The sequence below is a fragment of the Ovis aries genome, chromosome 3 (genome assembly GCF_016772045.2).
Source record: "Ovis aries strain OAR_USU_Benz2616 breed Rambouillet chromosome 3, ARS-UI_Ramb_v3.0, whole genome shotgun sequence".
Lineage (NCBI taxonomy): Eukaryota > Metazoa > Chordata > Mammalia > Artiodactyla > Bovidae > Ovis > Ovis aries.
In genome coordinates, this window is record NC_056056.1 from 6158248 (window position 1) to 6184723 (window position 26476).

A 26476-nucleotide genomic window follows, 5' to 3' on the forward strand; every position below is an offset into this window, starting at 1 on the left:
ACACTGAGTCACGAATGCCCAGGTGGCCGCACGCCTGCCCACCGCCAGGCTCGGGACAAGCCAGGGAGATCCCCTGCTCCCTGCCGTGCCCCTCCCTGGTGGCTCAGACATGGTAAAGCATCCGCCTACAGTGTGGGAGACCCGGGTTCAGTCCCTGGGTCCAGAAAATCTCCTGGAGAAGGAACGGCAACCCACTCCAGTATTCTTGCCTGGAAAGTCCCTTGGACGGAGGAGCCTGGTAGGCTACAGTCCATGGGGTTGCAAAGAGTCATACAGGACAGAGCCACTTCACTTTCATGCCCCACCCAAGGCTGGATGGGGAGGTTGGGAGAGTCCTTGGGCTCCATGTGCACCAAGCCATGGGGTGGGGGTGGGGGGCAGATAGTGCTCCCAGGACAGACGGTTCTGTCCAGGCAGCGATACTGAAATGCACCTGCCTTCCAAGCTACCTCCCCCTTCCTCTGTCTGTTGCCCAGTGCCAGCCTGCCTCCACACAAGGGCCCTCGACCTGCGTGACTCTCAAGCACCCCCCAGTCCCTGCTGACCTTCTCAGGTCAACCTGGACCATTCTCCTTCCCTCCCTGACTGCTGCACCTCTGCGCACCGGAAGAGGGTTCCTCCAAGTGGGTTCCTGGGAACACTTGCCTTCCCTCTGGGTAATGCGAATGTGAAAGTCGCTCAGTCGTGTCCGACTCTTTGCGACCCCATGGACTATACATCCATGGAATTCTCCAGCCCGGAATACTGGAGTGGGTAGCCTTTCCCTTCTCCAGGGGATCTTCCCAACCCAGGGGTCAAACCCAGGTCTCCTATATTGCAGGTGGATTCTTTACCAGCTGAGCCACAAGGTACGGTAAAGTAGTCCTTCAAAAGGTTTGGAAAACGCTCCACCCACTTTGGAAACCCCCTGCCCATTGGCACAGCCGGGGTTCCGAGAAACCACGTAGTGAGGGGGCAGCGTCTGCCTGCATCGCCCATTCTACTTGCCTGTGAACCCTGGGTTTCTGAACACGGGCGTGGTGCCCACACGCCCAGCCTGGGGGCCTGAGACAGCATAGCAGGGTGTGTCCCGCGGGGTTCAGTCTTACCTGTGCAGACGCCGTTCTGCCGGATGAAGCCGGGCGGGCACCAGGCCCGGCCCATGCTCAGGGCTCTGGGGCCCGGTCGGAGGGAGACCCAGGCGTGGTAGGACCCCCCAGGCTTGGGGGCACGGGCCCGCAGCCAGTCCACCAGGGGGTCCCGGTGGCTGACGGTGGTCACGTTTGGTTCACTGCGCTCCAGCGGGCTACAAGTCTTGCCGTCGCGGAGGAGAGTCTGGCCTGGCGGGCACAGGCAGCGGTAGCTGCCCTGGAGGTTGTGGCACTGGTAGGCACAGGGCCCGGGCAGCTGCAGGCACTCGTTGATATCTGGAGGGGAGCAGGGCCAGGTGAGAGGTGGGTGGGTCTCAGAGAAGCTTTGCCAAGAATGAGCCTGGAGGCTGAAGGGAGGAGTGTTGAGGGACCCATTGAGGGACCGTGGGGTCTGGGGCTCGGGACTGGGGGAGATGGGAACCTCTCGGGGCACTAGAAGGTGACCTTGCTGGGCAGGGGGTGGGAAACAGCAGGCGAAGCCCAGATTGGGCATGTGCTGGGCGCACAATTGGTTTTGGCTCCTATCTCTATTCACTGAACTCAAGTGTCATCCTTGTTATGACGGCTCCCTGCCTGTGAGGTGGGGGTGCCGACCAGGGTCCCAGCGAGGGGGTGGCTCTCCCCGTACCTAGGCAGGGCAGGCCAGGGCCCTGGACCCGGTAGCCCCTAGGGCAGCTGCAGCGGTGCCCGCCTGGGATGTTCTCACAAATCTGGTTGTAGTGACACTCATCCGTCTGCTCCAGACACTCGTCCACATCTGGAAAGGCAGGAGCAAGGGTGGGCCGGGTTGGGGGCCGGGAGGGAGGGTTGCTGAGCCCAGAGCCCCTCCCCCAGGGCACATCGTGCCTCTCAGGTTCTGAGCCTCATCCCTGTCTCCTTCTTCACCTTCAGTGCCAGCAGGTGGGATGCCAGCCTTTGCAGCCACTACTTTTAATTACACCAGGTTTGGAGGATAAGAAGGGTATGGGCTCAAAGGAAGGAAGGGGCTTAAAAGGTGGGCTTTGGAGGCACGGGGCATCCCTGGCAGCTCCGACAGTGAAGAATCTGCCTGCAATGCAGGAGACCCAGGTTCAATCCCTGGGTGGGCAAGATCCCCTGGAGAAAGCAATGGCAGCCCACTCCAGTATTTTTGCCCGGGAAATCCTATTGCCTGGTGGGCCGGCTACAGTCCATGGGGGTCACAAAGAGTCAGACATGACTGAGTGGCTTAACGCTTTTGGAGGCAGAGCCCCAAGTTTGGACTGAACTCTGCCATGTCTCTTGATCCTTGCGTCAGGAACATCCCCTCCCTGAGCCTCAGTTTCCTCATCTGTAAAAAGAGGTCACGACAGGACTCCTTCCTGGAGTCATGGGGAGAAAACTGGCTCGTGCATGTGAAGGGTTTAGGACCCTGGTGTATGGGCAGAGCTTGGAATATGGTGAGAAAGAAGGAAGGGAGTGCAGGAAGAAGACAGGAGGCAGAGGAGTCCTACAGTCACCGAAATGGAGCGACTGCCTCTTCTGAGTCCAAATTGACCACACTCTCCCCACTCACTGATGGCCTCTCTCGGAGGAACCAGAAAGAAAGAAAGTGAAGTCGCTCAGTTGTGTCTGACTCTGTGGCCCCATGGACTGTAGGCCCCATTTTCCAGGCAAGAGTACTGGAGTGGGTTGCCATTTCCTTCTCCAGGGGATCTTCCAGACCCAGAGATTGAACATGGGTCTCCAGCATTGCAGGCAGATGCTTCTACTGTCTGAGCCACCAGAGAAGCCCAAGGACCCAGCATCATGAAAGCCTAGAATGCTAGGGCAGGAAGGACCCTAGAAGTCACATATCCAGGGCTGGCACCTAGGTTTCATCTCGAAGGGCAGCTGCTGTAGTCACTGTAGCTGAAGAAGCTGTGTTAAGAAGGCTGCAGAGGCTGGACCGTGACCCATGAGGGGAGATGGTAGCAGAGGTAACCTGTGTTTGCCATCCCTGACCTGGCCCCCCTTCATCAGGCAGACAGATAACAAACCTGGGGCCTAGAAAGGAGAAGGGTACTTGCCAAGGGTACATGGACCTCCTGTGCCCAGCTCAGGCTTCCTCCCCAGCCTCTCTGGGTTCCTTCTGCCAAGACTTCCAGCTTCCCTGAAGGCCCAGTGTTCGAGTGACACACGACAGGCCCTCTGGTGCGCCCTGGCAACCACTGGGCTTCCAGGAGCAGGACAGTTCAGCCCCCTGCCCTGATCACCTTCACAGCTGGCTCCATCGGCGGCCACCCGGAAGCCAGGCCTACAGTCGGGCAGGCAGTGGTAGGACCCCAGCAGGTTCACACAGCGCTGATCCTCTTGGCAGAGGTCGGCCTCCCACGCACACTCATCCACATCTGGGGGCGGGCGGGGTGCATGAACACTTGTCCCCAGGCCCAGCCCACCTACACAGGCTTTGTCCCCCCAGGCCCAGACACCCCTGGCACGAAGGTCCCCGCCCCTCCTGCTAGCGCTGGCCATTTTCTCAACACCCCCAGGAGCACAGAGCCCACCCTGAGGGGCCCTGGGCCTTGGCCTGTGGCGTCTGAAGTGAGGCTGCAGACAGTGCCCTTTGGGTGCCCCAAAGCAGACACCCGGCAGTGCCAGGCCCCACTGGTGGGATGGAAGACACAGGCGGGGTATCAGTGTCTAGACTGCAGCTCACGGTCAGCTTTGTTGTCCAGCAACTTTGATAAAGGGGGGGCAGGTAGAACACGAGGGGACAGGTGGGTGTCAGCTCTCTTCCAGTTGACTGAAAATGCCCGCTGAGGGCCGGGAAGGCTTCTCAGGGGGTGTGCATGCGGTGAGCATGTGTATGTCTTTGAGGAGCCCCCTTACCCCCAAGTACTTGAGCCTCCCTGCTCCGAGGCCCTCAAAACAGCAAGTTTTCCATGAGAACAGGGCATTGGGACCCCGTAGCTCACATTCCCTGAGGGGTGTGCTCCCTGGCCCAGGGTCCAAGCCTGAAATCTCCTTGTGTGCATTTGGGCCAGGTGCCCACTGAGCCTCTCCCCCCAGGGGCCCGCTCACCTCTGCAGGTCCTTTCGTCCCTGGCCAGGGTGAAGCCAGCCGGGCAGGAGCAGGAGAAGCGGCCGGGGGCATTGCGGCAGGAGTGAGAGCAGGGCCGGGGGCCGTCGGAGCACTCGTCCCTGTCTGCGGGGAGGGGAGGGGTCTGGCAGTCTGTGCTCCCAGGCCCTCCCGCCAGCTCGCCCCTCCTAGGCCAGGAGGCCTCCCTCATCCATGCCGGGGCGGGGAGTGTGCTCACCCACACAGAACTCTCCCTGGGCGTCCAGCTCAAAGCCCTCTGGGCAGCCAACCTCATTCTCTTCTGCAAGGCAAAGGGGACAGGCCCTGAGTTCACGCGGGCCCCTGGCAAGAGATGGCCCAGGCTCATCTGGGGGCCCTGGCTGGGGCCGTGGGAGCTGGGGAGACAGCCCGGGCCTCACCAGCTTGCAGGGCTGTGGAGAGCTGGAAGCGCAGGGCCTCGGCCTCGGGGTCGAAGGCCGAGCTGATAGCGGAGGCCCGCAGGTGCTGCACCAGCTGGGGCTGGGGGCCCTGGGCCACGCTGTACCGGATGCTGTGGTTGCAGCGCAGGAAGGAGCGGAGGCTGTCCTGCAGGAAGCTCTGCGTGGAGCCCACGAAGAGCCGGCCGGGCCCCGTCTGCACATAGCGCTCCTGGAAGTCCTGGGCGGGGTGGGGGGTGGGGAGACGAGGACATCAGGGTACCAACTTCCAAGGGGTGAGGGATCCTCAGTCCCCGACTGGGGGCGTGGGCCTTTCAGCTCTGCTTCCAACCAGCTGGGCTCCCTCGGGCTCTCGGGGAAGCTGAACCCAGAGCGTCCTCCCTCTGGGGGGTGGTCCTCCCTAAGTCCAGCCAGGCCAGGCCCAGCCCTTGCTGGGGGTCCAGGAAGGAAAGTGGGCTTGGCTGCTTGCGGGCGACAGTGGCGGGGGTGGGGGGCATAGGGACAGGGCCTCCCGCCCTCTCTCTCCCCCTCCACCTGCACACCCCAGGGCCGCCCCCCGCCCCCCTACAACCTGCACTTGCAGGTCTGCATCCGCTAGGCTCTCGGGGACGACGCCATTGACCGCCACGTCGAGGAGCAGGAGGCCGTTGGGATCCAGGCCCCGGGCCACCTGGGTCATAGTGAGCAGCTCCCCTGCAACCCACCCAACCCCCCGAGGCTGGAGTCACCGTGGGGCAGAAGCCCAGGGCTCGGACCTCAGCCCCACCTGGCCCACCTCGGGGAAGACCACCCCCACAGCCCCCCGCTTACCTGTGGCAAATTCCACATATGACTCCTGCTGGAAGCTGCCCCCCGTCAGGGAGTGGCCATTCAGGGCATCTCCAATCTCTCTGGCCAGGGCCCAGTAGATGGGGGCGATGGTAACCACGAGCACCCTCATCAGAGGCCCTGGATGGGGTGGACACACAGGCCGGATCCTAAGGGCAGCTGCTCTCCCGCTCAAGGTCCCTCTGTGGCTCCCTATTGCCCCAGTAGGAGAGATTTGTCTCTTCCCCACCACCGCCCGGGCCCAGCCTTGTGATTACCTGGGTCAGAACATGGGAAGTGGTGAAGACAATATCTACTTCATGGACTAATTGTGAAAATTAGCAAAATATATTTATGCAGAGAAATCCATTTAGTATCCAACTGAATTCAATAAATACTGAGGGCTACTGGGTCACCACAGAGCCCAGAACTGTATAGACCATCACAGTATACATGCTGGACCAAGCTGAAAATTAACCAAGTCTCCTAACTGGTAGACACCTTCCATAACAGCCTGGGAGACACAGGATTGTTCTAAACCACAGACTTGGAAAAAGGAGGAAAAAAAGAAAAAAGTCCTGGACAAGGATTCTCAGATCTCTCATGAAGCTCAGCCTCCCCTTGGCGCAGGTGGGATCTGGGACTGGGGGAAGGGGGAACCCTGCTGGCTTAGGGCCAGGGATCGTCCAGCTTCTCGGCCAAACTGCTGGTTCAGAAGAGGCGCAAGAGGGTTGACGTTCAAGGGAGCTAGCTGGACCCGCATGCCTGGGAGCAGAACCTTCTTGGCCTCTGTGTCTCTGCTTCCACTAAACAGAGCCTGAGCGCCTGGCCTGGGGCCAGAGGCTTCTCCACGGCTCATGCTCCGCAGCTGGAAGAAAAGCAGCTGCATCTGGGCAGTGTCTCACTCACTCTCTACCGAAGGCAGCCTGGAGTGACCCCCTGCAGCTCCGCCCCATTCCCCCCAGCCAGGGCTGACGCAGTCTGTGGTCAAGAGCAGGGCGGGAGGGGCTGCTTGTAGCAAAACCCCTTTCAGCATGACCCTCTCCCTGCTCTGGACCCCCATGAGGGGATGTAGGAGGCCCTGGGCTGGGTGAGATGGTAGGGTCTGTTACAGCAGTGTTTATAATGTCTCTCCAGAACATCCCATCTGTGTGCACGTGTGTTAAGTTGCTTTAGTCATGCCCCACTCTTTGTGACACTATTGGCTGTAACCGCCAGCCTCCTGTCTGTGGGATTTCCCGGGCAGGAATACTGGAGTGGGTTGCTCTGCCCTCCTTCAGGGGGTCTTCCCGACCCAGGGGCAGAACCTGCGTCTCTTACATCTCCTGCCTTGGAAGGTGGGGTCTTCGCACTAGCACCACCTGGGAAGCCCATTTGCTTAGAACACACTATTTTGTGAACCTGTTTGAGAGTGGACATTTCCTGAATCTCCAGGCCTTCTAGATAACTTCATTCTCTACGTTCCCCACGTCTGTCCCCTCCATCCCGAATCCCTTCCTCCTTACGATGACCCCTTGGCTTCCCTGGCAGCTCTTGCCTTAACAGTGGAGGAAACCTCCCACGGCAATCAATGGGGCAAAAAGTCACGATCTGACCCTGCATTCATATAAACCTGGTCATTTCACACTCTGTCAGGCTGATTTTAAAAAAAAAATGTATCTGGCTGCTCCAGGTCTTAGTTGCAGCATCCAGGACCTAGTTCCCTGACCAGGGATCGAACCCCGGGCCCTTGCATTGAAGGGCATAGAGTTTTAGCCACTGGGCCACCAGGCAAGTCCCCCTCGGGCTGATTTTAAATGCAGTTATTTTGTTTGGTTGGGGGCTGTGGGGTGGGGAGGAAGTGGTCTGCACTTCCACCCACTTTGGTTTGGATTCAGCTGGAGTCAGAGGATCCTCTGGCCCCGACTTACCGACACTCGTGGGGATGTGGCTGATGCTGCTGCGGATGGTGGTGACCCCAGAACGTGCCTCCTGTTGCACGCTGGTGTTGAGGACGGCTGCGCCAAATTTCTGGCCGTTGATCACCCCGATCATGCTGCCCCGGCTCCCCCGGGGCTCTCCTGTGAGGAAGGAAGAGAACAAGAGGGACACTATCCGCCTCTGTGCCCTCAACGCTACACAAGCGCTGTTGTCCATTTTCCTGAAGGAGTAAACTGAGGCTCAGAGAGAGGCAGGAACTGCTCAAGGACACGCAGCTCGAGGGTGGTGAATCCCTAGGGGATCCCGGCTTTGAGAGGGACGGGACGGGGGGCATTTAAGAGGAGGCCCTCGCAGAGAAGGCACCAGCTTCTCATTCCAACACCTTCTTGAAAAGCTGGGCAAGTCGGGCTCCCATGCCACACTGGAGTTGGTTCCTCTATAAAATGAGGAGGTGGGACCACAGACGTGCCAAATACCTGTTGGGTTCTAAAATGCCAGGTGATGGGCGGTGGGGTGGCTGACACCCTGGAGGAGCCAGGGTGGAGAGGCAGGGCACCGAGCCAGGAACTAACCTGAACACCTCCCATTCCATCAGTACACTGGCTCCAGCCACCCTGCCGCTGGCCCCGCTGGGGTGGGCTGGGGTTCTGGCAGCCGCCAGGCAGTCTGCTAGCAGATGCTCTTGAACACTAATCAAATGGACGGTAGGGGCACAGGGGGGTGCTTCCTCTGCCTAATGGGCCAGCTGTCTCGTCTGGACAGATGGCATTCCAGGGGGCAAGAGAACAGAAGCTAGTCTGACTCTCTGCTCACCAGCCCTCAGGGGAAATTAGCAAGAAATTGCCAATGATCTGTTGAAAAAATAACATAAAACACTCAACTGCCAAGATCCTAAGTGGGTAAATCAGGGGGCTGGTTTGATTTTGGATTCCAGGAAGCAGTGCCATTGCCTGCTGGGGTTTGATGAGATTTGATGCCCATCTGGGATGTCTGCTGTCAATATCCACAGCTCTGGGGTTTATCGGGAAATAGGGGAAAGGCCATGAACCTAACCCTGGCCTTGCAATAAGGGGGCAAGGAAGGAATTGGGAGCAGCAGGTAAAACGGCAGCAGTACGGCCCTGGCAGCTGTAGAAGGGGACCGAAACTGGAGGCCAGGGATGACAAGCCCCTGTCTACTTTCTCAGATGCGGGGTGAGTCAGCAGCTTCTTGTGCCCCACAAGGCCAGGATGCTCCCCCCATCCTGGAGAGGGGTAGCGGGCCTCAAAGCCTTTGGACATCTTTTACCTAGCAATGTCGCTGGAAGGAGTGTATCCTATAGAAATATTCAGGCCAGCACACAGAGATGTGCACTACAGGATGGTTTTCAGAGGGGAAACTGGAAAAGAAAAACCTGTTGCTTGTTTAATGAAGCCAACAGCAATTACGTTTTAAAAATGTTGCTATGGGACTTCCCTGGTGGTCCTGGGGTTAAGACAGCACTCCCAACTCGGGCAGCACGGGTTCAATCCCTGATCAAGGAAGATCTCACTGCCCTGTGGTGCAGCCAAAAACATTGTTTTTTTATTAAAAATAAAAACGTTCCTATGAAATGATATGAAACCATCACAGAAGGTATGGACTAGGCTTACGGTCACGGAATATTGTCCTTAATAGAGTAAGAAAGATGGCAGGTGGTAAACACAACTTGTACATTTGAACTCATTTGTAAAAAGAAAAAAAAAAGTATATCTTTACATTCAGAGAAAAGGGTACAAATATACACCCCCAATAATTACCTGAGCTATTTCTGATAACTGAATGACCAGAGATAATTGATCACTATTTTTATCTTCATGGATCAAAAAAAATTTTCTGGCCCTTCTACGGTTAACATACATGAGTTAATATAATAATAAAAATTAGTTGTTTCCATTAAAAAAGTAAGGAAGCTGTTATGGATTGAACTGTGTCCTCCTAAAAGAATGTGTTGAAGTCCTAATCCTCAGTACCTGAGCGTGTGACCTTATCTGAAGATAGGGTCTATATAGAGGGAACCAAGTTAACATGAGGTCAGGAAAGTGGGCCCTAATCTGATATGCTGCTGCTGCTGCTAAGTCGCTTCAGTCGTGTCCAACTCTGTGCGACCCCAGAGATGGCAGCCCACCAGGCTCCCCCGTCCCTGGGATTCTCCAGGCAAGAACACTGGAGTGGGTTGCTATTTCCTTCTCCAATGCATGAAAGTGAAAAGTGAAAGTGAAGTTGACCAGCTGTGTCCGACTCTTTGCTACCCCAGGGACTGCAGCCCACCAGGCTCCTCTGTCCATGGGATTTTCCAGGCAAGAGTACTGGAGTGGGGTGCCATTGCCTTCTCTGAATCTGATATGACTGGGATCCTTATATAAAGGGGAATTTTAAGACAGACATGAGCACAGGAGGAATGCCATGTGATCCTGGAGGCAGAGACCGAAGTGACGCTTCTACAACCAAGGAGGTCTAAAGACTGTCACCAGGGACTTCTCTGGTGGTCCAGTGGATAAAACTCTGCACTTCCTTTGTGGGGGCCTTGGGTTTGATCCCTAGTCAAGGAATAAGAAACTGCATGCCATGTGGTGTGGCCAAAAAATCAAAATCAAAATAAAGACTGCCAGCAAATTACCAGAAGCTAGAGGAGAGGGCTGGATAGATTCTCTGTTACAGATTTTAGAAGCAACCAACCTTGCTGACACCTTGATCTTAAATTTCCACCCTCCTGCGAGATCATACATTTCTGTTGCTTCAGGCCGCCCAGTTTGTGCTATTTTGTTATGGCATATTCAGGAAACTAACCCAGAGGCCATGTGAAGAGCTTTGTGGTTGGGGTGGGAGCTTTTCAACAGGACAGGTAAGAACTGAAATAAAGGGAAGGTCTGCTCAGACCTGCAGTTGCTCTAGAGACAGCATCTGTGGCCGGGTGTCAGAGAACCACTGGGCTTTCAGAACCGCATGTGTCTGTGTCCCATCCCTGCCTGCAGGAGATGAGGAGACCAAAAAGGCCAGAAGGAGTCCCACCGTTGGTTGGCAGTGGGTTTTGAGTGGGTTTTCAAGTGGCCAAGTGTCGATTCCTCATCTAAGTCAGTGCTGCATGGAGAAGTGCTCTGTGGAGAAGGAATCTGATGTCGTGGGTGGTGATAGATTAGTGATGTCTGCCATGGACAGGGACAGAGCTACCAAGCCACAAATATGGAGTAGTTCCTACAGATGCACAGAAAGAATATATTTTGTGACTTTCCTTTATGCAATCTCAGTCATTCTAGTGCAGTTTCTCAGCATAGTCCTTTACCTTTAAAGTCCTTTAAAGTTTGATCTGACCCAAAGGAAAAATAAGCTGACTGAGGAGACCTGAGATGTCAGAGTTTAGTAACAGCAGGAGGTAGCATCCATTACTGACCACCTACCACGGCCAGGCAGAGCTCGGGGCAACTCTAATCCACAGACTTCACCACAACCCCCTAGGTGGGCACCACAGATACCCTTGCTTTACTCTGCCACATTATAGGATCATGTGTGCCCAAAGGGGCTTTCCAGGTGGCTCAATGGGTAAAGAACCCGCCTGGCAATGCAGGAGATGCAGGCAGATGCAGGTTCGATCACGAGGTCGGGAAGAATCCCCTGGAAGAGGGCCTGGCAACCCACTCCAGTATTCTTGACTGGAGAATCCCCATGGACAGAGGAGCCTGGTGGGCTACAATCCATAGGATCACAAGACACAGCTGAAGTGTCTGAGCACGCATGTACTCAATCCTTTGTGTCCAATCAAAGGACACCAGTCTGTGCCAGCTAAGCTGGAAGGGCTAGGATCCAAGAGGAGCAGCAAACACTCAGCATTTCAGAGCCTCAGTTTCTCCAAGCGTAAAGGGCAGGGTAGACAAGATGACCACCTAAGGCCCTCTGAGCTGGTTCATTCTAAGTCTGTGACTCCAGGCAAAGAGAAGAGTCAGGGAGCTGACAGGATATTGAGCCAGGAGCCCCCCAAGCAACACACAGATCCCCATCGGGCAAGGGATCCCACCCCCATCCATGAAGACCTGGGCAGGGGTGCCCCATACCTCTCACGACCAGGAACGCCCGGGCCGTGGCAGAGCCCAGGAGATTGTGAGCGACGCACTCATATGGGCCCGCATCTCTGGCCTCCACTCGCTCCAGCCACAGGCTCCCGTCCGGCAGGGTCTGGAGCCTCTGGCTGGCCCGCACGGGCTGGCCTTGTCGCAGCCACTTCACTGTGGGCGCCGGCTCTCCAGAGGCCTGGCACCGCAGGGCCACGGAATCCCCAGATCTCACTGTCACATCCTGGGGTTTCACCTGGAACACCGGGGCACCTGCGGGAGGCCCAGGACAGCTTTCAGGAACATTTCAGTATTTTTGCACACAGGCTGAGTGCGCAGATATTGAAGGTTCAGTTCTAGACCACCGCAACAAAGCAAGGATCACAATAAAACAAATCACGTGCACCTTTTGGCTTCCTAGTACATACAGAAAGTGTGTTCAGGGAATTTCCTGGCAGTTCAGTGGTTAAGACTCCACACTTTCACTGCAGGGGGCACGGGTTTGATCCCTGGTCAGAGAATTTAAGATCCCGGATGCCATGTGGTGCAGACAAAAGAATAAGGAGAAGGAAAAAAAGGGCCTTTACACTATATACTGTAGTCTATTAAGTGCGCAATAGCACTATGCCAAAAAGTACGATCTATATATCTTAATTTCAAAATAATTGATGACGAAAAATGCTGACCATCATCTGAGCCTTCAGTGAGTCACAGTCTTTTTGGTGGGAGAGTTTGAACTAGCTCGAGAATTATCATAATGTGACACAGAGGTACTAAGTGAGCCAATGCCATTGGGAAAATGGTGCCGGCAGATTTGCTCGTAGGGCTGCCACAAGCCTTCAGTTTGTAAAAAATGCAGCATTGGCAAAGTGCAATAAAGTGGAGCACAATAAAACGAGGTGTGCCTGTATTCAAGTGGCCGGTATTCATTCAGACAGACTGAAAAACACAGAGGCAAAGGACCCTCCCACTCCAATGCTCATTTCAGAGTTTCCTTCTTGACAGTGTTTCCTTATGAGAATGTGCTCAGATCACCCTTCCCTCTCTTTCTTCTTCCTTAATTCTATAACAGATCATAAGGACCTTTCCTGATGTTCAATGTGCGTCTTTAGTGACCACTTGGTGCTCCACTGTGTGGGCAGGTTACAATTTGCTGAACCAGGTCCCTATTAGAGGACACTGAGCTTGTTTCCAGTGAAGCCTGGCCATCTGCTAGAAGTGCCTCTGCTTGACACCAGGGTACGTGGCAGACATGGACTCTCTCACCCACAGGTGAGTGGTTCTCACTGAGTCACGCCCTGATCCTCAGGTTTCTCCTCTGAAGATAATCATTTCTGTCTACTCACTACTATGGACACCCCAGAACGGCTAGAATGAAAAGGATGGAGACTGCCCAGTGCTGGTGAGGCCCAGCTGAACTCTCACCCTGCAGGGGGGTGCGGGGGGAAGCGTGTCATCACCATGGAAACCGTTTGCCAGTGTTTTTGTTTCCCGTGGCTGCTGAAACAAATGGCCACAGACTCGACGGTTTAAAACAGCAAAAATTTGTTCTCAGACAGTTCTGGGGGCCAGAAGTCCCAGGTCAATCATTTCAGGGCTCCATGGGAGGAGCTCTTCCTTGCCTCTTACAGCTTTCAGGGGGCTTCTGGCAATCTGTGGCTTGCATCCCGTGGCTGAATCACTTCACCGTCTACCTCCATCTTAACATCTTATTCCCTCCTCTCGCTTCCTCCGTGTGTGTGTGTGTGTGTGTGTGTGTGTCTTTCTAATGCCCCTCTGCTTCTCTCTTACAAGAATACTTGCTAGCATTCAGAGCTCACCAAGAGAATTCAAGACAACCTCATCTCAAGATCCTTAACTTAATTGCATCTGCAAAGATTCTTTTTCCAAGTAAGATGATATTATATGGGAAAAGGATGCGACCAAAAAGAGATACGTGTATATGTATAACTGAATCATTTTGCTATACATCTGAAATGAACGCAACACTATCAATCAACTATATTCCAATGTAAAATAAAAAGTATATTTAAAAAATAAAAGACTAGGATGTGGCCGCATCTTGGGAGCCACGTGTAGTCTCCCGCAGCCAGCGCAGCAATTCCGCTCCTGCGTGTGAATTTTCTCACTTGAAAGCCTGTGGGGACTTCCCTGGAGGTCCAGTGATTAAGACTCCACGCTTCCAGCGTAGGGGGTATGGGTTCGATCCCTGGTTCAGGGAGCTAGGATGCCACGTGCCACGCAGTGAGGATGGGAGAAAATTGTGTAAAAACCATATGACATAAAACTTACCATCTCACTCGTTTCTAAGGACACCGTTCAGTCGTGTTGAGTGTATCTGTGCCTCCTGCAGCTGTCACCACCTTTCACCCCCAGAACTTTTTCATTTTGCCAAACCGAAGCTCTGTGTCCATTAAACGCTAAATCCATACTTCCCGCACCCAGCCCTTGGCCCCCACCATCTTACTACCCATTTCTAGGAATCTGATTACTCTGGGGCCCTCATACAATTAGAATTATATAGTATCTGTCTCTTTGTGACTGGCTTATTTCATTTAACGTAACGTCCTCCAGGTTCATCCATGCCATAGCATGCGATAGAGTTTCCTTCTTTTTTAAGGGTGGGGCGTTTTTAATACGAATGGGTGGATTTTACGGCATATAAATTGTGTGTCAATAAAGCTATATATTTTTTTAAGAGGCAGAGCTCTGGACAGTGATTCCCTTGGGAGGCGGGTAGAGACGGGAAGGCAGCATGATGGGGGGAGGGTCTGGGAGCTGACGCTGCTCTGGTTTTGGATCCTGTGATGAACGTTCACTGAGCTGTGCTCTTGCAACACGTGCCCTCCTCCTTGTGTGTTAATCTTCACACAAGAGTTTCCTTAAAAATCCCTATGTATTTCTGTTTTGTAAATACGTCTTTCTGATGCCACATATAAGCCATACCATATGGTATTGTCTTTGTCTGATTTACCTCATTCACTGTGACAAGCTCTACGTCCATTCATGTCACTGCAAATGGCATTATTTTACTCCAGAGTTGGGGGAGGGTGAACTGAGAGATGGGGATGGACGTCTACGCACTGCCATGTGTCAAATAGGTAACTAACAAGGACCGATTGCGTAGCAAAGGGCACTCCGTACTCTATGTGGGATGACCTACGTGGGGAAAGAATCTTTAAAAAGAATGGATATATATGTCTGCATGACTGTTTCACTTTACTGTACAGCAGAAACTAACACAACATTATATTAGTAAATCAACTATACTCCAATAAAAACTTTTTAAAAATTCCTGTTTAGACCGTTTCATAAGGTTATTTTGAGGCTCACATGGTGCTTTGTTAGTTACAAGCTGCTTGGCAAATGTAGGAGCTGTCACGCTCATCTTGGTGACAGTTTTGAGTTCTTTTTTAAAACTTTTTATTTATTTGGCTGTGCCACACAGTGTGTGGAATCTTCGTTGCCCAGCCAGGGATCAAACCCATACCCCCTGCTTTGGATGCGTGGAGACTTAACTAGCGGACCGCCAGGGAAGTCCCTTGAGTTCTGTATAAACAGGTTTCCCCAGGGCTGGCTGCTGGGTACCCAGGACTCACCAGCATCTGATTCCCATCCCCCGTTGCAGAGACAATTCATAGGACTTCAACTGTGTGTTCTGAGTAAATATTCAGACTGGCCTTCCTGTCCCATCAGACAGCCACAGCCTCAGCACAGCTGCCCCCGGAGGACCCCCGTCACCTGGTGCCCCCCGCCCAGGGCCCAGGAAAGGTGGGCCCGAGACTCACTCTGCAGCGCAAGGACCACCACTTTCTCCACTGTGCCCAGCTCATTCTCTGCCAGGCACTGGTACTGTCCTGCGTCGTCCATCTGCGGGCAGGCACAGGAGGGGTGTGGCGTTCAGAAGAGGAGGGTGAGGGCGGCGGGGAGCATCTGGGGACAGCTGGACACAGGAAGGGGCCCCTGGAGCAAGGCCCACCTAACCGGGAAGGAGCTGAGAGCCCAAATCAGCCAGGGGCCCGCACATTCCATCAGGAGGGCCGCCATGGCTGCTACTCTGTGGAATCCAGAGAGGAAATCCTGCCCCTTTCACGCCTGCAGCTTAAGGGTGGTGGTGGTCATGGCTCCAGGTGGAGCCGTATGCTGCCAAAGCATGCTTGAGACCCACCTCTTCTAAATTACGCACATTAAAGAATTATGAGGCCACAGCGCTTTATTAGGGATGCCTTTAAAAAAAAAAAGTTTGGGCAACACTGAGTTGGACAAGAACAGGTTTCTGAACTGCAGGCTCCTCGGGTGCCCAGCTGCAAGACTTCCGGGGTAGGAGGGAGGGTTTGCAGCACTTCCTGGCCCTGGTGAAAGGGAAGACTTTGTCCTAGGATATCCATGACCACGGCGATGAGGCAACTCGGGAAGAATGCTGGCTCAGATTCACTTCCGAGGGGCAGTACCGCCATGAGACGGAGCTGGGGGCAGCCAAGGCCAGGGTCCACACCCAGAAGATCATATCCAGGAGGCCACTCCCCAGGGACTCTAAGCAGGAGGCATAGCATGCAACTCAGAGTGCAGAGCTCGGCGTCAGTCCAAGAGGAGACTGGCTCTGGCTCCCCTGCTTACCACACTGAACCCATTACTAGTGCATGACAGTGTCTCTGGAGACTCAGTTTCCCCATCTCTAAAATGGGATGATAGGATTGTTGTAAGCATCAAATGAGGTTACACTTACTAGGTGCGAGGCACCATGCCTGGCCCCACACTGGAAATACGCAGGTCACGGAAGCCCTGTTGCTGCTACTGTAGCTGCCTTGATACCAGTCTGAGGTAGGCTCCCAAACGGGTGAGATCAAGGACCTCTAACGTGAGTCCATGACAGCCCTGAACGGTGGGTTTCTGGACAGCCACTGGGACTTGGGACACAGAAGCGAAGATGAGCAAGCAGAGACTGCCTCTGAGCTCGAGGCTTTGGAAATAGCATGGAGTAGGAGTCAGGATACCTGGGTGGGGTCTTGACTCAGATGCTTACTGACTGGGGGCCTCTCTGACCCTCAGTGTCTTCATCTGTAACATGGGGCACTCTTAACCGCTTACTCTGCTCCATGGGGTGGTTACCAATTCTATATGTTAGCATTACCGAGGGGCCAGTCACTCTCAGATACCTGGTGTGGGTCATCGCACTAATTTCTCACTGCGCATCTATGAGGCGGGATGATTATTAGCCTCATTGAATGGAGGTAATTGAGGTGCAGAGAAGTGAAGTCATTGGCTGGAGGTCGCCCTAGTTAGTCGGGGGAGAATCTCTGGGTATGGGCAGGAAAGTGCTTTGTAGACTGTACCAGGTGATGCCAACCTACTAAACAACCATCTTGGGCCACCAGACAGAGCAGAGGTTGTCCTGGGTGGCCCCAGCCCAGCCCCGGGCCCCGCCTTGCCTCCGTCCTGCGGATGATCAGTGAGCCATTCTGCAGCTGGTGCCAGAGCCGGCCGCCCCGCAGCGGAAGGCCGTCTTTGATCCAGTAGATGTCAGGCGCCGGGTCTCCATGGACCGCACAGTCCAGCCGGATGCTGCCCCCGACGGGTTCTACCAGGTAGGAAAATGACTCCCCTTGTAGGACAGGGGCCTCTGTGTCAGGTGACATCAGACAGGGGGGTCAGAAAGGAGGTTCCCTTGAGGTTAAGCCTCCCACGAATCCATCCCCAAAGGCCTGCCTGCCAGACCCCAGTGACCCACAGAGGCTTCTGCTGGTTCGGCATGGCTGTGTAAAGTAAATGCATTAGGGATAGAAAACAACTTCCGTGTCATGGGTCAAGTGCACTAGCTTGGCAGTGGCTGCCAGGAACACCACGCTGAGAAGGATTTGAAGCTGAGTGGGAATAGTGCTATGATTGATTAGTGATCAATGTGTGTCCTGTGAGACAGGCACAGGAGGGGAGAAATGGTATGAGTGTCATATACTCGTAGGGTACTTTGGAAAACAAAGATGATATGATCATTGGGACACCTCTGTCTGACACAGCGACACTAAGATGTCTCTGATTCCCAATCCATGCAATGCTTAAACCACTCTTGGCCGCCCTGTGCTGGTTTTCACCCTTGCTGGTTTCCTGAGCTTGAATCTAGCAACGGTAGAATCCTGGTGCTGTGGGCAGCTCAATCTGTCCATTGGGCCCCATCCTCCCATCCTAAAGTTGAGTCTACAAGTCATGGTGCCAGAAGGGTTACTGGGCTGCTTCTAGGGGAGGAGGGCTGTGGGGGGCAACTGGAAAACTGGCGAGATTCTCGCTGTGTTTGCCAGGCCCCTGACCCCCTCCCACACTTAACCCTGTTCAGCTGAGGGTAGTGCTGAAGGTCAACGGGTCAGATCTCATTCTACCTACACTCGGGGCATCTGGGCATGCTAAGTCGCTTCACTTGTGTCCGACTCTATACAGCCCTATGGACTGTAGCCCACCAGGCTCCTCTGTCCAAGGGCTTCTCCAGGCAAGAATACTGGAGTGGGTAGCCAGGGCCTCCTGCAAGGGATCTTCCTGACCCAGAATTGAACCCTCAGCTCTTAGGTTTACCTGCATTGGCAGGCGGGTTCTTTACCATTAGTGTCACCTTGGAAGGCCAGGGACATCTGGGGAGGGTAAAAAATACTGATGTCAGGGCCTTGGGTGAAATCTGGGCCTTGGGGGTTTATGAAATCCCCCAGGAGATTCCAAAGCCCAGCCAGGGTGGAGAGGTACTGATTCAGAGATTAGGAGGCTGGTTTCTTAGAAAAGCCACTAGACTGGGTCAGCAGAAGTCTGGAGAAAGCCCACGGGGTCACTCCCTACCCTTCACATGGACGAAGCTGACCGCCTGCACGCGGCCCACTCTGTTCTCCGCCCAGCAGACATAGGTCCCGCTGTCCTCTCTGGTGACTGCCACCCGCTGCAGCGTGCTGCCCCCATCCTGCTCGGACACCCCTTCTGTGGCAGAGAAAGAGATGCCCCGTGGAGCTCTGGGTTCAGGGTGCCGGGACCTCCTGCCCGGAACACTTAACTCAGGCCTGGGTATCCAGCAGGTGCTTCATGAAGGCACAGTGTCCCTTTCCCTGCTGGAAGCCTAAGCAAGTCAGACCAGATCATGGCAGGCACAGGCCATGTTAGAGGATGTGGTTGAGGACCTGCCTTCTCTCATTTTCAAGTTCACGCTGAGTTTGATGAGTGGCCCAGGTTAGGTCTTTGGGGACCTATTAACACGAGACACTTGTAGAGATGATGCCATGATTTACATACAGATAGGTGCTAGGGCCAGCCTTTGATTTCCCTGTCATCATTAGACATGTCCCTACATCAGGAATAAGGGCAAGTGCTTAGCAATTCATCCATTCAACAGACACTTGTTGAGCACCTACTCTATATACCACGGGGCCTGGATAGACCTCGCTAAATCGTGTCCAACTCTGTGACCCCATGGACTGAAGCTCGCCAGGCCTCCCTGTCCCTCACTATCTCCCCAAGTTTGCCAGGTACGTGTCCATTGAGTTGGTGATGCTATCCAACCCTTAGGCCTCCCGAAATAGCGCCTGGGGTGCAGGTGGGAGGAAAGAGCCCCCCAGGAAAGGTGTTTGCTGAGAGGCTGGGCTGGAGCTCAGTCCCTGTTCCCAGCCTGGAGGTCTCCATGGTTGAGACTTTTCTGCAGGTGGCTTCTTGTCGGGTCTGACCTGTGACTGGTCACGTAGGGCCACGTGTGTTTGCCCTGTCCCCGCCACGCAGGGCCAAGCTGGAGACCCAGAACCCACAGGCTGACTGGCACTCTCTTCCCCATCCTCTTCAACCTCCCAGGGTCCCGGGTCCCTGTCCCACCCGCCCCCAGCAGGCCGAGACCTGTGACCAGCCGGTTGTTGACGGTCCAGCCTATTCGGGGTGTAGGGCTGCCCCGGGCCGCACAGCGAAGCCACAGCTTGTCCCCGAGGTGCAGGCTGCGGTCCCCAGGCAGGGTGGTGAAGACAGGCAGGGCCAGGATGGTGAGATGCACTCGGCGGCGGGCACGACCCACGGCATTCTCAGCGGTACAGGTGTAAGTGCCAGCGTCCTGGCTCTGTGGGCAAAGGAACGGGTCAGCCTGAGAACTGCTCCTTCTCCAGCACGGGCCAGAATGTTCCCTGGGGACCCGCTCCCCGGAAGGTTCTCTTGGACCATGGTGCCTAGACAGGCAAAGTGACTTGCAACTTTTTGTTACTACAGGACATGATGCATGCTGGCGGGGGAAGGGGGCCCGAGTCCCATTCACGCCCGTGGCTCAGGTTGAGAACAGTAGGAGCAGTGTGGGGATATCCACAGTGTGCCCTGCATCCCTCTCCTTCCCTCCAGGGCTCCTTCCCTCCCCGGGAACTGGCCACAGAGGTCCTGATTCAACTCTCCACCCGCCTCTTGGCAACAGCGTGTCTTGAACACCTGGGTACACTCCGAACCGCAGTTTCCTCATCTGGTTGTTTAGTCACTAAGCTGCTTCTGACTCTGAGACCCCGAGGACTATAGCCCGCCAGGCTCCTCTGTCCATGGGATTTCCCAGGCAAGAGTACTGGAGTGGGTTGCCATTTCCTTCTCCAGGGGATCTTCCTGACCCAGGGATCGAACTTGGGTCTCCCGCACTGGCAGGCCCATAGCACTGAGCCACCAGGGAAGCACTTCCTCATCTGTAGCGGGGGTGATAATACCTGCTTGCCCCGATTCTAGGATTAAGAAACGGCACGGGGCTCAGCACAGAGCACGACACACAGTAGGTGCGCGGCAGGCGTCTGCAGCCCCTGCGGTCTCTATCATCTCCCTCTGCTCCCAGGAGCCAGACCCTCACCTCCGAGTTTTTCACCAACAGCTCCCCGGAAGGCTGGATGGTGAACTTCCCCTCGGCTCCGGACACAGGCTGGCCATCCTTTTCCCAAGTGACCTTAGGCTCGGGGCTGCCGGTGGCGGTGCAGGGCAAGAGGGCGTGGGCGCCCTCAGTGATGGACAGGTTGGGGAGCCCAGTCTTGATCGTGGGTGGGACTGTGGGGGGAGGGGAGTCTGCTCGGGGACTGGGGCTGGCCTGGGGTGGCTTGCCCCTGTCCCAGTGCCCTTGGCAATTGGCACGCCCTCAGCCCCTTCTTCCGCCTCACCTGCTGCCCTCCCAGCCACCCCACTGTCCCCTGGTCATAAGCCATTGCCGTGGCCTGCACAACCTGGGGATTTTCTCACGTTTGGTGAAGCTGCGATGCAGTGGCCCCATTCACACGCATGCACACACAGGGACTAACACCACAGAAACGGCTGTTGCTACTGCAAAGCCAACGCGAACGAAGAACAACCAGACTCGTTTCCCACGAGAGGCCAGAGGAAGCAGAGGACCGGAGTTACTGTCTGAAGCCAGACCTTGGGTGCGAAACTGGGAGATGTGTGCCTTGAATTCCTTCTAGAACCACCAGCCATGCTGGAATAGGCATGGACGCAGGGACATGCCCCACCTGGGACCAGAGCCAGGCAGAGGCCGGAGGGGCTCTCAGGAGTCTCAAAGCCCCTGGCTCACTGGGGTCCACTTTGGTCCCACCTTGCACCACCAGCCGAGTCTTCCCCACGGCACTGCCCGCGCTGTTCTGGGCAAGGCAGAAATAGTTCCCAGCATCCTCTGGGCTGACATGGATAATCCGCAGCTGTCCACTGGGGAGGACCTGGGTACCGGCCCCTGGATTTGGTGGAGAGGAATTGGGAGCCGGTGGCTGGGGCAGCAGGACCCCCGGGGAGGGCAGGAAGGCTGCTTGGGTGGTTTGGTCTGACCAGGCAAGTGACTTGCTGTGGCCACAGGCTGACCGGGGGACAGAATGAGCCTGGAAGCTGGACCCAGAGCCCGTCCAGGCTGTCCCCCTCCTCACTCCCCCATCCCAGCCACCGAGCGCTCAGGCAGAATGAAGGGCTCTGGGCTGGTGAGGGAAGACAGGAGGGCAGGAGGTGGGTGCCATGCCCCTGGGCAGGGCACAGGCTTTCCAGAGCTCCCTGCAGGAGTGGGCAGCCCGGGGACAGGAAGGAGGACCCCAAGAGGGCACTCACCTGCAGGCACGCTGAGCCCCTCCTTCTGCCAGGCGATGCTCGGCCGAGGGATGCCTGAGGCCTCGCAGGGCAGCAGCACCTCCTCCTCGGCCACCGCCCAGACCACGCTGGGCAGTGGCTTCACCACGGGGGAGGCTGCAAAGGAACAGGGCGGCAGAGGTCCCTGGGGACACCTCCAACCGGGGGGTGTCTGAGCACCAGAGAGAGAGGCTTCTAAAGGGAACACGGGGTTCTGGAAACCTCGGAATGGAGGACATAGGCAGGCTGAGTCTTTTCTCCCAGAGAATCCCCTGGCCCTCCACCTGCTCCCCCGCCTCCAGGGCCACGGCTGTCTGGCCTGGGGACGCTTACCTTGCACAGTGAGGACCACGTGCTTGTGGGCCATGCCTGCGGCATTGCGGGCCGTGCAGGTGTAGCGGCCACTGTGGATGGGGAGGGCCTGCCCAATTTCCAGGGCCCCTGTGGGTGGGAATGGGGCACAGAGAGGGGTGAGGGGACCCAGAATGGACATCCCAGGGAAGAAGCCAGCTGGGCTCTTACACATCCCACCCTGGTGTCTCTGCTGCAGGCCACTCAACCTGGCTCCCTGCCCATCTGTAAGGAGCATGGGGGAACCTGGGCCTGCCTCTCTCCCTGCCCAGAGCATAACATGGGAAGGTCCCTTCCGCTCTCTGCATCTTCCAGTCTCTGGGCCAGGTGTGCAATGCGGAATCACATAGAATGGTATTTAGGCCTTTCTGGCTGTGATGTGCCTGAATCTGCCACTGCCCCACCTGGAATCCCTGGCCCACCTCCACCTTAGCAAGGTTCCACAGGCCTTCACCCTGCTATCCTTGTTGCGCTCTGCTCGAAATTTGCCTCCTCCAGGAAGCCCTCCTGGGCTACCACCTCCTCTGTCCTCCCTTTGCCCTCTCTCCCTCAGTCTTGGCTGCTCAGTGAGCACCATTTTAACCTTCCCACGCTGTAAGCTGCACCTTAAGAGTCAGGTAAAGTGGTTTCTAAATCATCCCCTGTAGACCCCTGAGGGCCTCCTGAGTGGGCAAGGGAAGTGAGGCCTGCCTGACTCTGAACCACTCTGCAGCACCCACCCCAGCTCCAAATGGAACCAGAACCTAGCTTCTCTCACGTGTCTGGCTTTCTCATAGCCACTAGTCAGAAGGAAGAGTTCTATTGCTTTGAAAGAGTTGGACAACTACAGATCCGGCCAACGGTTCCCACACTTTAGGATTTCCCTAACCAATCAGCTAACAAATACATTTAATTTGGAGAATCCCCGTAAAGTTGCCAACTTTTTATTTTGACAAGCAAAGACACTTAAGTCACATCTACTACTACTTAAGTTACATAACATCTACTTTCACCTGAATTTCATAAAAACTTTCGACCCCAAATTATTAAGAAAAGCACGGTTTCAGGATAAAGGACAATTCTAATGAGCTAAAACCAGCTTTATGAAAACTCTCATGTAGCTCTTTCTCATTTTGTCATTAAGCAGCCCCGATTTACCAGCTAGCATCAGGGACCGACTGATGAGCATTAACACTCCAGTGACTGGACAGGGAGACTCAGAGAGGGTCAGAGGGTTCTCCCAGGTCACACAGTGAGGGAATGGCAGAGTTGGGCCAGAACTTTCCATCTTGCTCAACCACCAGGCCCCAGGGGGCTGCCTTCACGGCCTCTGCCCAGTGTCCCCTCCGCAGAGGTCCACGCAGCTCACCCTTACCCACCAGAAGGAGACACACGGTAGCCGCTCCCTCGCACCCCCAGCCGGGTGCCTGCTTTGCTCCAGGACACGACCGGGGCCGGCACACCCGTGCTGTGGCACGTGAGGACCACGGGTGCCTTCATGGTCACGGTGAAGTCTGTCTGGTCGTCAGCAATGGCAGGAGGCACTGAAACACAGGTCAGGGCTTGAGGTCCCCTGGGGAACGCAGAGCCACGGGGCCAAGCGGATGAGAAGGACAGACAGACCAAGACACAAGGGGACATCAGTGATGAGACCTGAAGGAAGAGCAGGTATTGCCTGGGTGAAGGGAAGACTGTTCACTGCAGAGGGAACAGCATGTGCAAAGGCCCCGAGGTAAGGAGCAAAAAGCTGAGCCGAACCTGGGGGTCAGCAGGGGTGACCTTGTGAGCCCAGGTGACACTTAAGCTTTCTATCCTGAGGACAGTGGGCAGCCATGGTGGGAGGGGCTTTTATCTGGAGTGATGACAAGGTCAGATTTTTGGTTCAGAACATTCTGGATTTAGGGAGAAGCCTCTCTTACAAGCTCCCACAGGCTGTGCTGGAGTTGGGTTATGTCAGTGTGGGAGGGCAGGATCAGAGAGGGCTTCCTGGAGGAGGTGATTCAGGAAGCAAAGAAATACTCGGGGGAACCCTCAGGTCCTTGCAGGTGGAGAGAGCGCCCAGGAGAGGGAGACACTGTCCTCAGCCTTCACCCCTGACTGTGAACTTCCCGTAAAACAGTCAGCCCTGACCCTGAACTCACCATGAACCGTCACCCAGTAGAGCTTGCGGGCCTCACCCACTCCATTGCTCGCCACACACTCAAACAGGGCTGAGTCCTGGGGTCTCGGGGCTTCTAGGAGCAAGGCGTTGGAGGGCAGGAGTCTGGACGGACAGACAGACAGTCATCTGCTAAGTGACTGGCTTGGCTGACCTGAAACCAGCCAGCCACGGCTTCTCCGCCGAGAGAACTTGGAGGCAGGGCCTGTGTCTCCGGACTGTTCCCCTTCCCATATCTGGCCCCCAGTGCCGACTCAAAAAGTTTCTCCTAGAATTTTCCACCTCCTAAGGTCTAGCTGTTGAGTTTGTGGGTGGTTTTAACATCTCTGCCTGGGTTTCTCCATAATCCTAGAGAGTTTTCTAAAGTCACCACCTAGGATAACTTCTGCAATACAACCACATCCAAAGCCCTGATTAGAACTGCTTGTGTCCATTGGATGCCTGTTTCGTCACAAAGCTCCACGAGGACCTGGCACCTAACACAAGAAATACCTGGAGAATTCACTGCTGAGCTGGCTCCCTCAGTCCTCCCAGGGATCAGTTCAGGATCAGACTTGAGAGACAGGGAGACCGAGGCTGCTATAGGCGCTACGGGTCCAGTCTCAGCCAGCATGAACTTAGGCTTCTAGGTGGGCTTTTAAATAGTGACTGAAGTGGTTTCAAAGGCCATATATTCCCCATTATGTCCCCAATGCCCCCACCTCCTACTGAGCATGTCCTGTAAAGACCTCCTTGCCCCTTGAGGTCCGGACACAAAAGTCCTGGTGCTAGCTTTGGTGAGTGAGACCCAAGCATGTCCCTACCTCGGTTCCGACCCAGCTCCCTGTCTGTGAGATGGGCAAGCCCTCCTGCACCCTGAGGATCTCACAATGTCCCCGGAAGGACCAGCTCAGCACCTGTAGGCGCCCTGCTGCAGGCGGAAGTCCAGCTTCTGTCCGTCCTTCCACCAGGCCACGACGGGCTTGGGGCAGCCACTGGCCTCACAGGGCAGTGAGGCTGGGCTGTGAGCCGTCAGGGTCAGGTTGGAGGGGCCGGGGGCGATGGCTGGAGGCTCTGGGGAGAAAGCGGTGATCAGGAGACAGGGTGTGGAACGTGGGTGGGGCTGTGCCCAAAGATGAAGTTAAGGAGCAGGGTTTACTCTTATCCCCTTCAACCCACCCCCGAGGAAGCAGGGACCAGGAGGCAAGAGAAACTCCACGAGTGGGTCTTCCAATGGGCTCCCAAAGCTGGGGTGATGGGACCTTTGCTCACCCTTGAGGTTGGTGTCTCCCTAACTGCCTCTCCTTGAATGGGGCCTCCAGGGCAAAATTCCCCAGCAGCCTGCCTGAGGCCAGGGCTCAGCTGCCTCCACCAAGGTGATCAGTCAGACTGAAGAGCAGATTAGAGCCTCTGGCTCAGTGACTCTGAGTGTTAGACAGCCTGTACATCTTTTATCACTCAATATAATAGTATAGTAGTAAGTGTTCTCTGGTGGCTCAGATGGAGACCCGGGTTCCAACCCTGGGTTGGGAAGATCTCCTGGAGAAGGAAATGGCAACCCACTCCAGTATTCTTGCCTGGAAAATCCCATGGACAGAGGAGCCTGGTGGGCTATAGTCCATGAGGTCGCAGAGCTGGAAACGACTGAGCGACTTCACTTTCTAGTAAGCGTATATGTTTCCATAAAAATAAATATGCATCTTTGAGTATACACACTCAAAACTTTTAACCAATGGGCTTCATAGTCAAAAAACATTTGGAGGCCATTGCTCTTGGCTCCTGACAGCTAGGATGACCCAGAAGCTAAGCAGGACCCGGCCCTGACAGGGAGTGGGTGCTGAAGGCAAAAAACACACCTTCTCTCATCTACCTACCGAAGACCCGCAGGTCACGACCCTGCAGATCAGAACCTGCAGGATTGGATGCCAGGCAGAGATAGTGGCCAGCGTCCTGGGTGAGGACTGGCTGGATCCTCAGGGAACCTTCAGGCAGAACTTGAAACCTGGAACACAGGAGGGGACCCCTGGTTGTATCTCCAGCAAGACCCTCCCCTCGGTCCCTCACTTTTCCAGAAAGAGGGTGCTAACTCAGGAGTCCTGAAGGTTTGAGGCTAAGGTCAGGGTGGGGTGGGGGTCACGGCCATGGGCAGCAACCCACATGGCAACCTAGAATCAGAAAGGGTGAGTGGGGCTTCTGGCCTTCCATGCTTCCACCTTGACCCAGCCTCTCCCCAAGAGCCAGCAGGCAATGGTACCCCAACTCCTTCTGAGAACAGCCTCTAGATCAGGTCTGGCAACTGCCCTTTCCCAGGGGCCATGTCTGTACTCTGTGACCTCACCCATGGCCACAGCCGATTGGACTGGGGACAAACATGCCCCGCAGGCTGGGCCAATGGAATTCTCTGCCCTGGGAATTCGGAACTGGGATTCACAGCTCTCCAGGCTCTGCAACTTGTGTGAATGGAGGAGTTATAACTTGGGCAGGGTGGGAGGCTGGTGGGGGAGCATCCCTGACCTGTTCACAGAGAAAGAAGGTATAGGAAATTGATCTGAGGGACAGAGAAGCTTG

At 55.4% G+C, this 26476-nt stretch overlaps 1 protein-coding gene across 7 annotated transcripts in view; it reads right to left on the minus strand.

Annotated features, from left to right (window-relative positions):
* HMCN2 (hemicentin 2) overlaps positions 1 to 26476 on the minus strand; it is a 172512-nt gene that overhangs the window by 3312 nt on the left and 142724 nt on the right. For 3 of the 7 annotated variants that reach the window (XM_027966283.2, XM_042245525.1, XM_042245523.1), the window contains exons 74-95: positions 25783 to 25910; positions 24826 to 24982; positions 23913 to 24034; positions 23151 to 23315; positions 21775 to 21882; positions 21424 to 21558; positions 20927 to 21061; positions 20198 to 20388; positions 19228 to 19441; positions 18193 to 18327; positions 16806 to 16996; positions 15165 to 15246; positions 11380 to 11649; positions 7303 to 7452; positions 5396 to 5533; positions 5157 to 5278; positions 4568 to 4805; positions 4387 to 4449; positions 4152 to 4274; positions 3344 to 3478; positions 1759 to 1887; positions 1089 to 1406 (exon numbers count right to left, since the gene is read on the minus strand). In XM_027966283.2, coding sequence (XP_027822084.2) covers positions 1089 to 1406; positions 1759 to 1887; positions 3344 to 3478; positions 4152 to 4274; positions 4387 to 4449; positions 4568 to 4805; positions 5157 to 5278; positions 5396 to 5533; positions 7303 to 7452; positions 11380 to 11649; positions 15165 to 15246; positions 16806 to 16996; positions 18193 to 18327; positions 19228 to 19441; positions 20198 to 20388; positions 20927 to 21061; positions 21424 to 21558; positions 21775 to 21882; positions 23151 to 23315; positions 23913 to 24034; positions 24826 to 24982; positions 25783 to 25910 — 3449 coding nt within the window. The other 4 variants (XM_042245524.1, XM_042245526.1, XM_042245527.1 and 1 more) reach the window with 4 other exon arrangements.